Below are 18,311 nucleotides of genomic sequence, written 5' to 3'. Positions count from 1 at the left end.
TCAACCAATAACGTAACTCTCCTCGTGAGTTTCCTAGTGAGAATATTAAAATAAGTTATCCCTTTCTACAACAAAATTGCCCCTTTCACACACTAAGATGGGCATCTTTTCTTAATAATAATGTTCTCCTACTCACTACCAAGATCGACAACACTCATCATGGCTAAGTACAATCATGTGCCCCACACTTCTAGTTCTCTTGCCAAAATTTGGGATCAGAAAAAATCCTAACACTTACTACAAGTTCAGAACAGAATGTGTTGCCCACCTCGATGCATGCTCAAAACAAAATGGTTTTGTTTGTCATTGTAAAACTGCCCTTGGGCATGATACTTGTGTTAGAATCCATCTAGCAAGTGATTAAGATTCCTATGTTAATTGGCTCTGTTTGTCATTATAAACTGCCCTTGGGCATGATACTTGTGTTAGGATCCATCTAGCAAGTAATTGTTAATTGGCTTTGTTTGTCGTTGTAAACTGCCCTTGGGCATGATGTGTGTAAGAATCCATCGAACAAGTGATTAAGATTCCTATGTTAATTGACATTCAATGTCTATCTTTCGAGTAACTGACCTTCTTAGGTAGAATCTTGTCTTGATGCTGTAGCTGTTTGCTACGTGCACGGGTTGGTATCGAACTTCCTGGCCAAGTTAGAGGATCTGCAAACAAGGCCCTTCCAGTATTCGGAAACATCTCCTCCGCTGTCGAAGTCTTCTTTGTTTCCAGGCTTTGTGCTTCCACCTTGGGTACATGCTGCTCACTTCTCTTTGCGCTCGCAGATCTTGTCAAAGGTTGTTGTGGTATGAGAGGACTCCTTTCCATGGCATCCTGAGACGCCTTTGATGCCCCTTTGGATGCTTGTACACTTTCTTGCTTTACACTACTTGGAAACTTGGCCCTTTTCTCCTTGTCCTTGTCAGAAGTTAAATTGGGTCTCTTCAGTGCTGAGACATCCGGTTTAGAGGCGCGTTCCAAGGGCATGGATTTCCCCTGATGTTCACTTAAATCTTCAGAGTCTCTAGCTCTCTTTTCAGAATCTAGCTGCAAAGCACCAACAAAGCTTAAGTACAACTCTCAATTACAGTTAAGTAACTCTACGCAGGATTTAACTAATATTTTAAGAAAAACATTCCACGGCAGCTTTTATCTGGGTTTACAAGGGGTACATACTTGCCCAGCTTCCACAGCCTGTTGTACAGCTAGAGTCTCATGCATGGTACCAGAAGGGGTTTTGTACATGGCAGAGGTGCCCGCATCTGGTTTACCCGACCCGTCGTCACTTTCATTTGAGACCCATTCTGGCTTGTTGAAAAGAACTGAAAGAACCCACCCTTACGAATACTTATATCGATAATACAAATCCTTAGATAATTCACATACACGCGCACGTTCGCATTGAGGCAACTGAATTTGCATTCAATAAATCTTACCATCCTGGCCTAGTATCTTGACAATCCCCTGTATGTTGGAAAGCTTCTTAAGGTCAACATTGTATATCCTACCAAAGAAATGATCTGCATCTCTAAGATCATCTTCTGATGGTTGCTTGTTCCGAGCATCTTCGCAAGTGCACAAAACCTTGCATTTCCTCACAATACAATCCTGGAGCACAGCCATTTGGGAAAAAACAAAAGCCCACCAATGTTAGCATAGCCCACACGCCTAATCAGACTTAATGAAGGAAATCAAACAACCAAACTCTAGACTTTTCATGTGATATAATACACCCAAAAAGCTTCAAAAAGTTCTAAAACAATTACCCATAAATTTTTACAGCCTAAAAGGAAGAATTAATGTTGTGGAGAAAAACCTTAGGTAGTTGGGCCAAAGCAAGGGAAATAAGAAAACGTGTAGGCTCCAGCAAAAGGATAACACAATTCACAACCTATTTATATTTGAAGGATCCCAACAACCTCTTGAAGAGTCCCCTTGAAGGAGAAAAACTAAACTGTTCTGTAAAAAGCAACCAAGATTCAACATGATCTCTACAGAAAGTTTGTCGCCTCCTCCTTCAACTCATTCCAAGTGCAAAATCTCCATCCACGGCACAGACAAATCCTTCCTAGCTCTGAGTCTTCAGATGAACTCCAAACATAACTTTCTTGCAAAACAACCACAAGAAAGTAACAAAACCTAGATGAGAACTGACACGTTCACCAGCCCATTGCTCCTTAGGGAGCTCCCTCAAGCCCAAGGCTAGGTCAACACCAAGCCAAACCATTCATCCAAACCCTAGCACCCCTGCCACGCCTATCTATCTAAGAACAAAGAAATGGAACATGGACCAATACCGAATCTACTGCGCTTAAGGCTGCAAATGAAAAGAATTAGCAGAGCCGGCTTAAGTTTAATGTGAACCTCTATCAACATAAGAACCATGGCTGCTGCTGTTGGGGTTGATCATGCTGCCAATTCCCTGCTGATGAGAAAGGTGTTGAACAGTAAAGGTCTGAAGTCAACTAGATGATGAGAAAAGGCATTAAATAAGCCCACGTTGCACAGGTTGTGAAGACATGAAACTGATCAGGCTGCTTCACAACATGCTTTTCTGGCTTAAAAATACAATTTATTTACAAGTACTAATGCTGAACAGAATCTGACAGCTGAGAGCTCCCCACTTACCCTGCTATCATCCTGCCTCCTCCTCCGCTAGCAATGATGGCATCTAGATTGGCCTTGCGTCAATCAAAAACTAACTAGAGGCTAATATTGGCTAAAAGCTATAAAAAAAGCAGTAGGCCATTAATAGCCTCATTTGTAATTGTGCCTTCGGCTCACTTATAATTATTATGAGGGATCCTGATGGTGGAGACGTCTACCAAGGAGAGAGACCTCAGGGCCAAGGGTGGCTGCAGGCGGGCGGGTGATCTGGTGATATGAGACGCAGGGCATGCTACCAAGCTTGGCTGACTCACGGCAATGTGGATGTCAACCTCAGGGGTGGTTCCAGAACAGGACCGATGGCTGGGAGAAGAGTCACTAGCCAAATTCTATAGCAGTCATTCACACTGGATCTGACGCAAATATCTTCAATCCTGATAGGTTTTCCAAGTATGTGGGCCTAACAATTGTGTAAGAGCCTAACATGAAGGTAATGTTGGTAAACTCAAAATAGGCAAGATTGATGATCATGCAAGAAAGTAATAAGCAACTACAAGTAGTCACATCTCTGGTCACTAGCACTCGGTTCTAATACCAGGACCAGGATTACCGTCGGGAACATGACTGGATTCAACGGATCACAGACAGTCATGCCAAAGGCCTCAGGTGGTAAACCAGTGCTGACAGGAATGGTTCGTGGGATTGGAGTCTTAGCCTCTGGCTTGGGGGAGGTTTGCGGGTGTGAACCTACAGTTGGATGGTGAGCTAGCTTGCACCTATCTTAGGGGGGTTGTACTAATCACCCGTGTTTTGCGTTTAATCCGTGGGGGCTGTAACATAAGGATTCCCATAGAGTTTGATTGTGAGCTTGTGAAAGGGGTTTCCGTGCTGTCCTAAAGCAACTTAGAGAGGACTGTTTTGTTCTGTAGACAGCTGAGTGTGATGTGCATCCTCTATGGAGGCATTCATGCAGCAGCTCATGCTTATGATGACCATACAGGTAAATACTCTGTTCGTCAGGCTGTGGGACAACGAAACCTAATATCACTGGTGGCTATGGTCAACTAGGGAATTCGTGTGTGCATAGAATAGAGAGGGCATAATCTTCCTGCAGAGAGAGAGCTCGAGCTGTAGTGTGTCTTGAGCAGGCTGTACAGTTGTACAGGTTTGGCATGCGCATGCTTATGGTGGGCACCCACATGTGGCTTGCGTACAGGCTTATGGGTGCGCACTACAGAGACGCAAGACTTCTCGAAAGCAAGGGCATCCTCTACAAGGCTAATCAGGCTGGACCTGGGTGGCGCACTGTAGAACAACACTTTTCTCCAAAAAAAAAAAGAGCAAGGCGTGGCATGAGTACTCTTTTTGGAGCAAAAAATTAAAGCACACGTTGTCGTGACGTGGACGGTGTCGCTGGGAAAGCGCGAGACTTCTGGCTGTGAAAGTAGCTTTCAAATCCCACCAAAGAAACACAACATATAACTCTTCAAGGAGAACCACCAGCAGAAGCTTTTCAATTTAGACAGATGGGTACAAGCTTACCAGGTCACCAACACATGGCCTCATCAATGCAATCATGTAGTATATTATTTTGGAAAAGAGTTTTGTGAAGACCAGAGACAAGTAGTGCACATAAGTCACCAAAACACAACACCTATGGTATTTTAGCCTCTATGAGCCTCCCAGTAGCTCTGCATCAGCCTGTCACTTCTTATGCGTTTCCATCAACATCATAATCATCAACATAGCCATGGAATGCATCAAGGTCCACAACCCACAAAGGCATCAATATAGTTTTGATAAAAACCATTGGTAGCCAAAAACTTGACCATAGCAGCCCACTATACTGACCAACAGCCCGTCAATATGCCCACATGAGCTCAACATCAAAAGGAGAGCCTTAACACCAAGCCCTCAAGTCATCACAGATACATTATCAATTGTTCTTCGTTGAGGAAAATACATGGCCTCATCTCCAACGATAACACCATCATGCATACTTCCTTGAGGAATAAGAAACTGAGAAGCTCCGTATGGCTGTAGCTGCGCCAGTCACTTTGCTTCGCTCGCTAATCCTCCCATGCTTGCAGTTTCAATATTCTCATGCTCCTCAGACACTCTGAAGTAGACCGCATGCGCTCCACACTCCCTAGTGCGCTGCTCTACGAGGCGTCTGCTAACCACCCCGTCACCTCACCAGCTCTCTTGTGCACTCATCGCTTCAGCAAAGGCTGCTTAAATTGTCCACGACAGCCGCACCTCAGAGCCCTTCCCAAGGCGATTTTCCTTTGTATACCTGCAGCTGCACACCGTTTAACTGTGTCCGAGAATCGCCAGCGCATGAATTCAACAGCAGACACCTTCACTTGACGGAAGTTTCAGAAGGCGTATCAATAGAAGCAGCTTGATTTCCTTTGTAATTCGAAACCCTACATGGCATGAACAGAAGATATTCTCCACTTTTTAGAACCTCTGGTTCATCTGCCCTCTGGTCTTGATTTTTCTCTTCCCACTTCTCTCTGTTTTCTGCATACCCCCCCCCGCTTCTCTGGTTTTTCATCACTTACCCGCAAGGAAATCGGGCGCACCCCTTTTGCAGCTATTTTCACGAATTTTCCCCATTCGAAAAAACACTTGAGCCACCTTTTCTTTACATTATTTTCGGATATGCCTATTAAGAAGTGTGCTTTTCCCAGCATTCGTATAGCCAACCAAGGAAACAACTGGAATGGGTACAGATCCTCTGCGATGAGGTTGTGTGTCCGCTTTCAGGGACGTGTGAGGACAATGGAATGGACATACAGTAGTATAGGAGTGGAACTTCTTGCTTTTGTGAGAATTTGGACCTCTCTCATTGAAATCCTTCGTGGATGAGAAAGGTCTTATGTAGTCCTAGGGATTCAATCAGTTGCGTCCTGATGGGACAGCTGTGAGGACTGGTTGATACGATCTCTTTGATTTCAGGACTTGTTACATTGTCGTGGGGAGTCTCCAAGCATTACTGAGATTCCCGTAACTTGTGACACGAGGAAGCTATTGTTTGAAGCTTGCCTTGAGTTCACACCCAATTTTGAGGGGGGTGAAGAGTAGCTTGGACCAGTTTGTATGTGGTAGTTGGTTGAGACATGCTACTTACGGTTTGCATTTGGGAAGAGAGCAGAATGCAGAAGTGCTTATCGCTTTCATTATGGTTTTCTCTGGAAATGCATGATAACTCAAGGAGTTAGGCCTTTCAGGCCAGGATATGTTTTCTCGCCCGCCCGTCCTAGGCCCTGTTCGATTTGCCACTGTCTGGCCTCACTTTGCCTCAGTGCCTCCCATGCTTAGCCAAAGCAGTTTTCTCCTCACTCCCTTGTTTCTCGCCGATCTCGTGCTCTCTTCGCAGTCGAAGGCCACCCCCCAGAGGACTCTCATGACACCGGCTCCATCTTCCCCATCTAAGGGCATCCTCAACTGCAATTTTCCGATGGGAACCTCCCACCCTCAGTCTCTTCAGTTCAATGGTTGGAAGCCACCACACTTGTCTGCAAATTGGTTGGCAACCATCGCGCAAGCAAATTCGAGACCTCTTGTAGGCAGCCCTCATTGGGGACTAGGGATGGATCACCAGCATTTGTTTCTTGGGCAAGAGTTACATCAGCATTGCATTCAATTCAGAAGCCCTAGTAGATAGCACCCTGTCATAGAGCCCGATACCAATTTGGGAGGTGCAGGCCTATTTTGCTAGATGGCACCATTATTTCTATCCTGATGCAGACCCATTGACTGAAGTCTCGGCTTTTCAGTCATTGTTTGCTTCCGCCCACTTCCAAATGAGTGCTTTGTGTTTTTCCGGACGATTCGGAACCTCTTGAGCCAGGTTCTCAAGTCCCCTCTGGTTGCGGCCAATAGAGTTGCGCCCAGGGTGACGAGACTCCCCTCTTGCTGGATTGAGTGAGAAAGCAGAAATCTGTCACCTCTCGCTCCCTAAATGAGAACCTGGCTGTGCGAAGCCAAATAGAGCCTAGAAACACCTCGGACCCACTCCTTAGGAAATCCCATCTGGCACATCGTCCCCTCCAGAAAGCCCGTCCACCATGTCATAGGCTTTCTCAAAATCCAGAAGGAGAACTAGAAGATCTTGTTGCCTCAACCTGGCTGAAGCGGTCGCCTCCCAAAAAGTGAAGATGATGTCTACAATGCTCCAATCTTGGATAAAACTCGTCTGTGTGCCATGAATCAAATTTGGGAGGAAAGGCTGCAATCGCCAGATGATGGCTTTGGCTAAGATTTTGTATGCGGTCCCTAGGAGGGTGATCGGTCTCCACTGTCAAATCTCCAATCTGTCACCACCCTCCTTGGGAATCAAATGAATCAATCCCTCTTACAGCCTCTTCAGCATGGAGCCTGTGGTCATAATCTCATAGAAGATAGCTTTGCCACCTTCTGTGAGATCCCAATGACGAAGAAATAAGGAAACCAAAAGCCCATCTTCTCCTAGGCATTTTCCCTTGGGGAGTGCCATCAGAGCCTCCGCAAGCTCCTCTGAAGTAAAGGGTGCCAATAGGAAAGTCCGGAGAGCGGGGGGGCCACCTCTCACGTGTGCCACGAAACCCGCTCACGTGCATCCAGCACCTGAGAGGATAGGGGGGTTCCAGCGAGAAGGGAACAGAAGAAATCCGTGGCAATGGCTCACTCCTACAGGGGATCTGCCAACTATGGATCCATCCTCGCCTCGCAACATGCGGATACGATCCCTCCGCCTTTGTGGGCCTGAAATCTCTAAGAAATCTCCGGTGACCCTGTTGCCCACCTAGGTCTTAAAGGAGGCTCTAGCAGGGTGTCTGTACTCCACTCTCCGCTCCTCAATGGAGCTAAGGTCTGTATGGGCTGCAGCCAACTGGGTCTCAATCCACGGGCTATCTAGAGTACTCTCTTGAAGCCATTGGAACAAGGCAAGGCTCCAATGGATGCTCCTCTCTTGCTTTTTGAAGCCAGCCAGACTACTCTGTATGGCCTTCTGTAACAAATTATTGATCTGTCGAAGGCCTACATCCAAAGCTCTTGTAGCAGAACCAAAGTGGAAACCAAATCTCTCCAAATCTCCCGAACTCTGATGCAAATCTCGGAGTCCTGAATGAGGCAATCCGGGATCCGGGTGCTCAAATGTCGTCTTGCTTCCATGCATCCTCGAGGGAGAGAATGACGTGTGCATGATCGGAGAAAGTAGTGCCTACCAGAATACCAACCATGTCAGCCCGTCCACAAGCCCACGCATCCACATAAAACTTGTCTAATTTAGAAAGGCTAGGGCCCGTACACCTCGTGTCGGATTGATCGCGAGAAGTACAAACTCCCGGGGCTATGCCTGAACTTTGGTAGATGCCATGTCCCCTCAAACCTAGAATCAGCTCCTCCTAGGCCGAGTATTTCGTGCCTAAAACTGTGATCATGCCACCTCCGAGTGTGTCCTCTGCCATCTCTAACATGTTGAAATCACCACCCATGCACAAATAATCAGCTTTTTGGAGAGACTGACGAACCGTGCTCCAAAAAGTGGGCCTGCCTACTGCAGTGTTTGGTGCATAGAGGTTCAGGAAGCCCACTCCGTCCTCTCCAATCGAGATAATCACCCACTCAGCTCTCCGAGTGACAATGGTGCCTAAATTGATTATTGGGGTGAAGAACTTTCGCTAACGGAAATGCATACCCCACCTTGTGTGGAAGGGGGACCAAAAGCATGGAATTAAAAGGTGTGAATCGTGCCCTAAAGAATCTTCCCACAACAGTGGGTACAGCTCTCGGATAGATGATGCTTCTAGAGAAAGAAAATCAATGGGTCCCCCAACTACAACTCTATGAAGCTCCTCTTTGAGGATCCCATGCCTCTGTAAACACTGCCGTCCTCCCAAACCCCAAATGTTCCATGACACAATCCACATAACTAAGACCAATGGGAGGCAGAACTGTAGGAACTGCCCTCCACTCGAACAGTCTTGGGTGTGGGTTTGGATGGAAAGTAATCACTATCTGTCTTGGGGTGAAGCCTCGCGAGGTGGACACGAATCCTGCCCTCCATGCAAAGCCACTCTGTCCGGGCCCTGGAATATGCATACTCTGGGCTCCATCTATCACAATGAAGGTATTAGTAGGAAGGAGGGAGAGGTACTGCCACCGAAACGTGGAGAAAATACAAAGAGAGCCGCCTCCAAACGGGATGACCACGAGCTCCCCTCCCGGGCCTTTGTAGCCAAAGCCACCCACCTCCATTCGTGCCAATGGCCGAAAGTGAGTGAGCACGTCGGTGATACACAGATCACGCAAATGGTGTGAAAGCTCTATTGCCTGCCAGTGGGTGGCAACAGACAGACTCCGTGCTCCATTTCATCCCCAGCACTACATCTCAAAGGGAAGGAGAAGCTCATCACACTACTCTTTGGGGTGGAGGGCCTAGAGTGATGCAAAACCACGAAGATACAGATGGGAGCTTGAAGATACCAGCTCCCTCAATGAGGAGGCATCGGAAGAAGCTGTAGTCTACTGGCTGCCCAAAACTCAGGCCCAGTGTAACTGCTCCCCCACGGGATACCAACCACAATCAGAAAACAAATGCACAATCTTAGATCACTTAACCTTGATATTAATGAACAACATAAGCAACCACAAAGCTGAAAATGAAACTTGTACAAGACATTCTAGTCGGGCACAATTCTGGCGCAACAGAATGTGAAAACCCTCGCCTTCCTATGGAGTGACAATCCCATAGGCAAGATGCGATACAAACACAGGTCCTTCCATGGAGTGACAGTCCCATGGACAAGATACCGTCCTAGCCATACACGGGTGGCACGATACAGGTTCCCATCCATATGACACGATCTTGGTCACACGCGGGTGGCACGAGACTAGCTCCCGTCCATGTGACACAAAGTAGCTGGCCCTTTCACATGAGACACTGGCTTGGCCTCATGTGAACATGGCAGAAATATGGCCGCTCTATGGAGTGATAGTCCCATAGAAGTGGCACCAAAAATGGAGAAGGACCAAATGGGTGGCCAAATGGTGACACCCACGCGGAGGATCCAGCAGCAAACCCAACTAGAATGTTGCCTCCTCTTCAGGTCAGGCGGCGCAACGTCAAACCGGCGGACTACTTCCAGAGTTTCTCAAGCCTTTCTTGAAGATAAATTAAGTACCCATGCCACAACCCTTACGAAGGCCTGCTTCGTGCACCTTTGTTCCACCTCAGATTTTGAGATGAGACATGCTATCACTTCCTCTGTGAGAGTCAAAGTTATTTGATAGAACTTGATCATGCAGGGATTTTATCTACCCGATGAGGCTCGAGTTTCCACTGCGCAAATACAAAGGTCAAAATGGCTATATGGTTGATTCCTTGGGAGAGTTTAGCAACTTCGTAGTGGGATTATTGTTTCTTTCGAGAAACGATCCTATTCTAGGTAAACATAGCATTCCTCGAGACTATCCTCCTGTATTTTGGATTGAGGTCCACATGATTGTGGTAGATATACTCAAGATCTGGGTAGCCTTATGCAAGTATGATTTTACGCTAGTGACTTGCTACAAGCACAGTTTTACTTCAGGTAGGATCATCGTGGATGAGTGTTTTACAGTTACGACATCCTCGAGATCTTCTTTGGGGTACGATTGCTGTAGACGTGTGTTTTACGATTGCTGTAGACGTGTGTTTTACATTTACCGTAGCCTCAAGAGGAAGTATCAGATTGAGAAGGAATTGATCATTCTGACTTAATCTTATGTCTAAAGGGGGGCCTTGTACAAAGTGTATCTTGGTGATATGGGACGCTAGATATGCTACATGCAAGGTTTCTCGATACATCTATATTCCTATTTGGTGGATTTCTAGACCGAAGGGAAGCAGCAATTGATTTGGGAAATCAATTACAAAGAGGAAGGAAGAATGTGATTATGGATTGCAAATGATCGGAGAGAGTGTTTTCTAGTTGCTTGGTATTTGAAACTATGATTGTGCCTATATTCTAGGTAAAGTGGTTATGCTTTACCAGATGCAGGCAAAGCGGTTAAGCTTTACTAACGCTTGTTAAAACTTCTTTGCTTTTAAAAGCCACAAGTCGACCCTCCTGGAATAAAGGTCTGTGTGATGGACCAGGATTACTGTTGAAAACATGATTGGATTTGATGAATCACGGATAGTCATGCCAAAGGCCTCAACAAGCAAGCATTGGTGGTATACCAAAGCTTACTAGCATGGTTCGTGGGATTGGAGCCTTAGCCTCTGGCTCAGGGGAGGTTTGCGGATATGAACCTACGGTTGGGTGGTGAGCTAGCCTGCACCCCTCTTAGGAGGTTTGTACTAATCATTGCTATTTTGCATTTAGCAGAACTATGGGGTTGTAACATCTTCACGCGCCTGGATCTTGGGACCTAAAAAGCACACTCAAACTTTTTTTGTTTTTCGAGCCGGGTCAAAAACAAGCACGCTCGTTCTAAGACTCGAACAGAGAAACACTTTTGTCATTAGCTTCGTTGTCTCTATCGTATAGATGACGAAGCTAATGACAAAAAGCACAATCAAACTAAACAAGTGCATAGCAAAGGCACCTTCCTTTTCATGGATATGCAACAGCAGAATGCAATTCCTTGCAAACCCAACCACACCATCATCTTCTTTCATGCAAGCTTCCTCCGCCCTCGGTGTCCCATACAACCTTAGAACTTGGAAGACTAAAGAGCAAGCCTCTTGGCCTAAATCCAGAAGATCTTGGCAATGGATTTCTTTCTCACCTCTTTTCGGAATTCCTCTTCGTGCTAGTAGGTCTAGCTCTAATGCCAATGTTAGGACCACATACCTGGAAACCGTGACAAGGTTAGAATAACCCACATAGAATCTAAGGTCGATGACCGCAATAGATTGTGGCTAGCAATCCTCCTCCTAGCCATAGTCTCCCTTCTGGAACCACCCTCGAGCTTGAGGTCAGTTTGATTTTTGTTCTATGAAGCCTTCCAAACCTAAACTTATGTTTACGCTAAGAATCCTGTTCGGAACTACTTGGATTGTGAAATTTCTGAGAGGCTTGTTTTTTATTTTGGCTCTTGGTCACGACATCAAACATGTCCTCCGCCTGAAGAAACTCATCCTGAAATTGCGCCTTAAAATCTGCCCAAGTAGAGTTATCTCCACTCAGTAAGAGCCTTCTCCTTCAAGAGACCCCTCACCATCTGAATCTTCCGAGCATTTGGGAAAGGGTGAAACTTGAAGTGGACATTCCACTGGTTGAGCCAAGCCCCATCAGCAAGCCCTAGTGTCCCTTATTTTGGTATTTGAGTAGGACATATTTGTCTCGTAGCAACTACATGCTTTCGAAGCATGGTCACCGTCATGGGAAGTGCTTTTTGTTACTTGCCTTCTATCTCGTCGTAGGATCATCTCCAAGAACTTCCACAAGAACCAAATCATGTGGGAGCACTAATTCAAGTTGAATGGAGGAGATCGTGATGTGAAACAAGAGCAAATCATGTGTGTTTCTGTCCATGTTGCAGGATCACTCCCATAGTTGTTACGAGGTGCGCCTCTAACACTTCGAGGCGTACAACTGCCTGATCGAGGCATCCACACACACACACACACACACACACACACACACAAAAAATGTTGGTTTGAGTCTTTAGACGAGGGCTTTCAGGGCCCAAGGCAGCCCCTCTCACACACACTCTCTCTCCCTCATTCTCTCCCTCCCTCCCTTAAGCCTTTCTCCAGACCCAAAGTTCAAAGTTCAAACTTCAAACACACTAGGATGATGATGTTTTTTATACCCATTTTTGGAGCTATCTCTATACTCTACCGGTTCATTTCAGTTCATTTCATTTTACTTTGTACCCTTGAATCTTGATGATGTATCCAGATGATGAGGATCAGATGATGAGGATGGACTATTTTGGTCTCATAGATCATTTTGGCCTTTTGCAGACGTTTAATACAGCTTTCTTTCTTTCACACACACACTCTCTCTCCCTCTCTCATACACATCCTCTCTCTCTCTCCCTCAAGGCTCATACATACACACCCTAGTCTCTCTCTCTCTCTCAACTTTCACTATATATCTATCCATCACACACGCCTCTAACGTCTCTAAAAAATACGAGTCTTTCGAGGCGCGTACCATACCCACCTCATACGAAACACCTCTGACGCCTCTAACAACCATGATCACTCCCAAGAGCTTCCATAGAAGCTGAATCTATGTAGGGATAAATTCAAGTGATAGGGAAGGGATCGTGACGCCGATAAACTGTTTATGCTTTTTTGCAAACAACAAAATGCAAGTATGAAACTGTCACTTATGCCGCAGCTCCAATGACACCTTGGTCCCCCTCAATGGTAGGAGCTCATTAGCATCACTACTGCCTAGCATATCAAGCAGTGTCCATGCAATGAGGCCATTGAAGGCACAAGCAACCTAGAAGCGTCACACAGTCTTCCTTTGTAATTGGAGCCCGGGACCCTTCCTCAGCAAGCAAGCATTGGTGGTATACCAATGCTGATTGGCATGGTTTGTGGGATTGGAGCCTTAGCCTCCGGCTCGGGGCAATTCCATATGGGATCTACGGTTGGGTGGTGAGGTAGCCTGTCATGTGCACAATGTGTATCTAGCGTGTGCTACACACACACAAGACTAGCTTCGAGGTTTGGGGAAGCTTGGAGATAGGCACGTTGATTGGCGAGCTGAGTTAGGGATAGACTAACGGGCGGGCACCCTAGTATGGACGGGCGGGCACCCAAGCGTGGACGCCCGATGACCGGCCAAGAGTCTATAAAAGGGTGGCCAAGGTTAGTCATTAGTTCATAGAGTCTCACGTGTCTTTGTGAGAGCTCTGTGGTCAGGAGGCTGGATCTAGTGCAGACGTGCACCAGCTTCATGCAGCCGAGGCCGGCAGCAATCTCGAGGCCCGCGAGGGTAGCTTCGCGGCGGTATGGAACGTCGCGAGGTAGAGATTGGTCGGTACATCCATCTAGTTAGCTCAGCTCGTGGCTCGATGGGGACAGCCAAGACTTGTGGGCTTGCCGACAGCTGTCAAGGTTGGGAGGTGAGTCAGGCCTGCACCACCTTCACGTTAGTTTGATTTGTTTGCAGGTTTCGAGTCTTGTACCAAGAGCGTTGTACGAGGTGATCCTTTGGGGATTTGACAGTGGTATCAAAGCAAGCCTCGAGAACGAGCAAGTCAGTAGGTAGAGAAGATGAGATCTAAGAAAAGGTATGAGTTCATGAAGATTGCTGTTTTTCTGAGTATACTGCTGTTTTTTCAATTTCAGCATGTTATTTTGCATCATTGGAACCCATGTTAGGGATTATGTTCTTGTATGGGTTGTTTGCTTTGCAAAGAAGGTTGGATGTGTTTTTAACTGTATAAACAGTTTAAGAGAGAGAAGAAGAAAAAGCCAATCGACTGTTAAGAGAGAGAGAAATGAAATGAAATGATATATTAACGTCTTCAGAAGGCCAAAATGACCTATGAGACCAAAAAGGTTACAACAATTGGTGGATCTGATACAATGTCTGTGTAAGAAAAGCTAAAAATAACTAAACAACTAACTGAAACTGAAACAACTATGAGGAAAAGTACGGTACTAGGTGCTCCTAATGGATAACATCTGGGAGGAAAACTACAGCAACAAAGGTAAGCATCATACACATCACTATCCAAAGATGTCTCTCATCGGTCGATGGCGGATATCCTCAATGTCCTCCATGGTGAGTACTCTGACTGGACGTCTCCCATGTCGTGCTAGTATGGTCCTGATCCTCTGTTGTAGTCTCCGCCGATGTCGAGATGGGCCTCTCATCTTGGGGCGCCTGGACCGCCCCAGCTCTATAGCCCGATCAATCAGTGTACCTCTGGTGCGGCTATACTCTAGGGCTATCTGCAATGCCTGCTGGCCTAACTGCTCAATCTCTGGTCGAAAGAAGTCTGTAATCTGCCTCTGTAGGTGTCTCTCCCTCTCTGATCCCCTCCCTCTCAAGAGACCCTCTCTATGTCTACGAAGCTCCAGCAAGTATAATCCGAGGCATCTCTGATCCTGGTATCTCATGACTCTAGAAAGTGGTCCGAAACCCTCTCTAAACAGGCAGTGAAAACGGCCTCGTATCTCATAATATATTGGACAGCGACATATGTAATGTAACTCTGTCTCTGGCTCCATCTGGCACAGCTGACAAATCCTGGCCTTAGCTGGTACTCCTCTGAATCTACCAGTCTCAATCTCTAGCTGGTGTGATGATGTGCGCTTCTGACCAATAGCACACCGTACCCCATGAGAAAGATGAGTATCCATGTAGCTGGGTCTAATCACAAACCCATCCTGCGTGAGCTGGAGAAGATGATCTCTATAGAAAGCCATCTTCGTACCAAGCTCGTGTGTCGGCTGTATCCATGTCCTCCTAGTGTCCAGCTGAATCAAGTCCTGCCTGATAAGTCTGGTAATCTCTGCCCGTGTGAGAGAGAGGGAGGGTGCATCCAGGGAGTACTGAAATGGAGGTAGCCTGTCCATACTAAAGCCATGCAGCTGGAACCAAGCTGTCATACTAAAGAGAGAGAGAGAGAGAGAGAGAGAAGAAGCGAAGGCTGTTTATGTCTGTGTACTGCCTGAAGATCGTGCAAATTACATGTATGAAGACGCCAGCTGCAAGGTCACCTCACCAGTCGCAAGCAATAGTACACGAAGGCGGACAGGATGGTGTACGTGAGGCGGGACTTGCATACGGGCTGTATGTGCAGCCAAGCGTAGGCTGGCACAGGTGCCCATGTGGATGTACAGGCAGCCACGTACACGAACAGGCGCCAACCGTGTGCAAGCGGCTAACCATGTGGGCAGGTGGTCCACGCAGGTAGGCGGGTGCTAATTACAAGCGGGAGGCCGAGAAAAAAAAAGCGAAAAGCAAACGCTAGCGCTAGGTTGAGTTTTTTTTTTGTTTTCGTTTTTTTTTTTAATCCCACGCCACGCTTTGCTTTTCTTTGCTTTTGTTTTTTTGCTGAACCTTAGAAAGGGTTTAAAAAACCCATGCTTTGCTTTATAAGTGTTTTTTTTAGAAAACAGAATATATATTTTATTTATTTATTTATTTATTTATTTATTTTAAAAAATAAAAAAAATAAAACACAAAAGCAAAACCTAAGTTAGCTTTTGGGGAAGCCTATATACTCCCCTTAAGAGGGCTTCTTGCCACACATCTCTCAAACTCTCAAGCTCTCTTGCACTCTCCTTGTGCAAGATAAATATTTTCTCTCACTTTGCCCTCTTCAAGATGTCGACCCAAGAATCCGAGTTGGAGCCCATTCCTGAACGTGAAGAGCTGCCGGCTACAGACACCACCGATGGCGATCTTTTCGACGATTTTGTTTCAAAATCAGATTTCCAAAAGTTTAAAGTTTCTCTCGAAGCTTCTTCCTCGGAACGTCAAGCACAAATCGCCGCGCAGATGCAGGCTTTACAGAACTCCATCTCTTTGTTGACCACTACCCTATCTACTCTTTCGGGTATGGATACTTTGGCATTTGCTTTAGGCCCCAATATAACTCCGGAACAGTTTGGGGACGAGCACAAGCAGCGTACCAAAGAGATAGTGGACACTTGGCTACATAAGTGGCAAGTCCATTTTCAGTTTCATCCATATGACAATGGCAAAAAGATCCAATTAGCAGCAGGTTTCCTCTCAGGCAAAAGCTTTGCTTTTGTGGAAAGAACTCAACCCTAAACCAACAACCTGGGCACAGTTCGAAGACGTCTTCAAGAAAGAATTCCTCAAGAAAAAGGATGACTAGTATGAACGAGCGGGCGCCCAAGTGTCGACGCCCGATGACCGGCCAAGAGCCTATAAAAGGGTCCTCCTGTGTCAGGGTAGGCATTGGGATAGATCTCTGGAAGAAATCAGTGAGCTGGAGCTGGAGCTGGAGCCCACCTCTCCCTGTGGTATGAGTCCGTAGCAGTGTCTTTCTGTGGCGCTGTCTCTAGCAAAGAACTGGCCAAATCTGCGATGGGTCTGCGGACTCCATGATCTAGCGGAGTGAGGGATGTCCACTGAAGTTGGTGGTGTATCTCTCTCTAATGACACTATATGCTCTGCATCTGCATACATAATGTTCCTCACTCTCAACCTCCTCCTGGCATAGTCTGCATATCCTCTCTGCTCTGGGGATCCGTGCTGCCCTACCTGCCTCAATCTCAAGCTGGTGTGATGACACTTTGAGCTGGCCAATCACCACTTGGGCACTGTGAGGCATGTACACATCCATGTATCCAGGTCTCCGTATCAATCCATCCGCTGAGATACGCATAAATTGATCTCTCTAGTATAGCATCTTCGGTGGTAGAGGCTAACTGGGTGTAATCCAAGTCTCTTGAGTGTATCGCTGCCATAAATCCTGCCGAAGGACTCTGTTTCTCTCACTGTGAGAGAGTTGGATGTGTGGTGCATGTATATCATACTGGAAAGGTGGCAGGTGATCTATGTCAAGACTATGCTGAGTGAGCCACTGTATCATCTGTGAATACCATGATCTCCTATCTCCACTCTCTACGAGCTGCTTGGACGCCTCAAAAGCTCTATGTGAGAGTCGATATGATAGCATATCTCTGATCCTCTGTATGAAGCAGATCGTCTGGAGAGAGAGAGAGAGAGAGAGAGAGAGATTGTATTAACGTCTCCCTCAGGCCAAAGAGAACTGACCTATGAGACAAAACCATGTACAATGTATGTGGTATCTCTGAGTATCAGATGGTGCTCAGTGCACAATACAACAACTAGAAGAAAACTGAAAGAAAATTGCTACTCTGAGGTCGGGATGTATGTACATATATAAGGATGGAGCACTACTGGGGTAAATGCACAACTATATGCCAGGGTGATACAACGATGCTCACTGCAGGCATGCTCCTAGTAAGCTCCATCCTGTGGTGAGGGAGGGGGGGATGTAATATGTCATACATGTCAACGCCAATTGTAATGATACGGCATTGTTCCTTGAGGCTTCACATGCTTGTTTATGTGCTTTCCGGACAGCCTTGGATTGAGAGAGGATGCTCTGCCAGATACCTTGGTTGTCAGGTGGGCGTTGACATCTCCCCTGCACAACAGTTTTCTCCAGTGCTCTTAAGCATTAAAAGCAAGCTTCAACACTGGAGTACGAGGAAGCTCGACTTGGCCTCTAGAGCTTTGGTAGTTAACCAAGTTTTGCTAGCCACAACTTGGTTTATCGCTTCGTGCTGGATTTTTCATGAGGGTTGCATTGGCCAACTTCGTCGCCTTATTCAGAACTTTCTTTGGTCAGGGCTTGATGGAAATGCACACACCAGGGCGAGGGTTGCTTGGGAAACCATTATCAGGCCTAAGCAAGAAGGGGGATTGAATATCATTGACCCTAAGGTGCAATGTAAGGCTTTGCTTTGTAAGCTTGTTGTTGGGCTTTCTTCCAAGCACTGAGCCCTGGAAGGACTTTCTCATACAGCAAATCACGAAGTGTGTCCCTGTTCGCGGAGGTGACTGGACTCTCAGCTCACGCTTTATTTTTTCGGATGCAGTTCACCGCTCCCCTTCATCCCCCTCTAGTTAGGTCCGTCCTACGGGCCTAGGACTGCCTGAGCAGTTTTTTGGTACACATCCCCCCGCGTTCAGTGGAGGAAGCTAACCGGCAGCCCATTCTGTGGAATGATTTGATCTTAGATGTGCATGGTA

General features: G+C 46.5%; 1 protein-coding gene across 9 annotated transcripts in view; it reads right to left on the bottom strand.

The window, feature by feature from the left end:
• Positions 1-18,311, bottom strand: part of LOC147621429 (protein ANTI-SILENCING 1-like) — a 134,861-nt gene that overhangs the window by 84,514 nt on the left and 32,036 nt on the right. For all 9 annotated transcript variants that reach the window (XR_015269827.1, XR_015269826.1, XR_015269828.1 and 6 more), the window contains 3 exons: positions 1,431-1,602; positions 1,171-1,316; positions 574-1,041 (listed from right to left, as the gene is read on the bottom strand). Coding sequence is in view for 6 of the 9 variants with exons in the window: in XM_086824168.1 (XP_086680294.1) it covers positions 574-1,041; positions 1,171-1,316; positions 1,431-1,602 (786 nt within the window). In the remaining 3 variants the exon portion in view is untranslated. The remainder of the gene's footprint in view (positions 1-573; positions 1,042-1,170; positions 1,317-1,430; positions 1,603-18,311) is intronic.

This window comes from Cibotium barometz, chromosome 30, assembly GCF_041138505.1.
Source record: "Cibotium barometz isolate CiBa-2024 chromosome 30, ASM4113850v1, whole genome shotgun sequence".
In the NCBI taxonomy this organism is placed as follows: Eukaryota; Viridiplantae; Streptophyta; class Polypodiopsida; order Cyatheales; family Cibotiaceae; genus Cibotium; species Cibotium barometz.
Note: the sequence above shows the minus strand (reverse complement) of the source record. Positions and strands in the feature narration are given on the sequence as shown.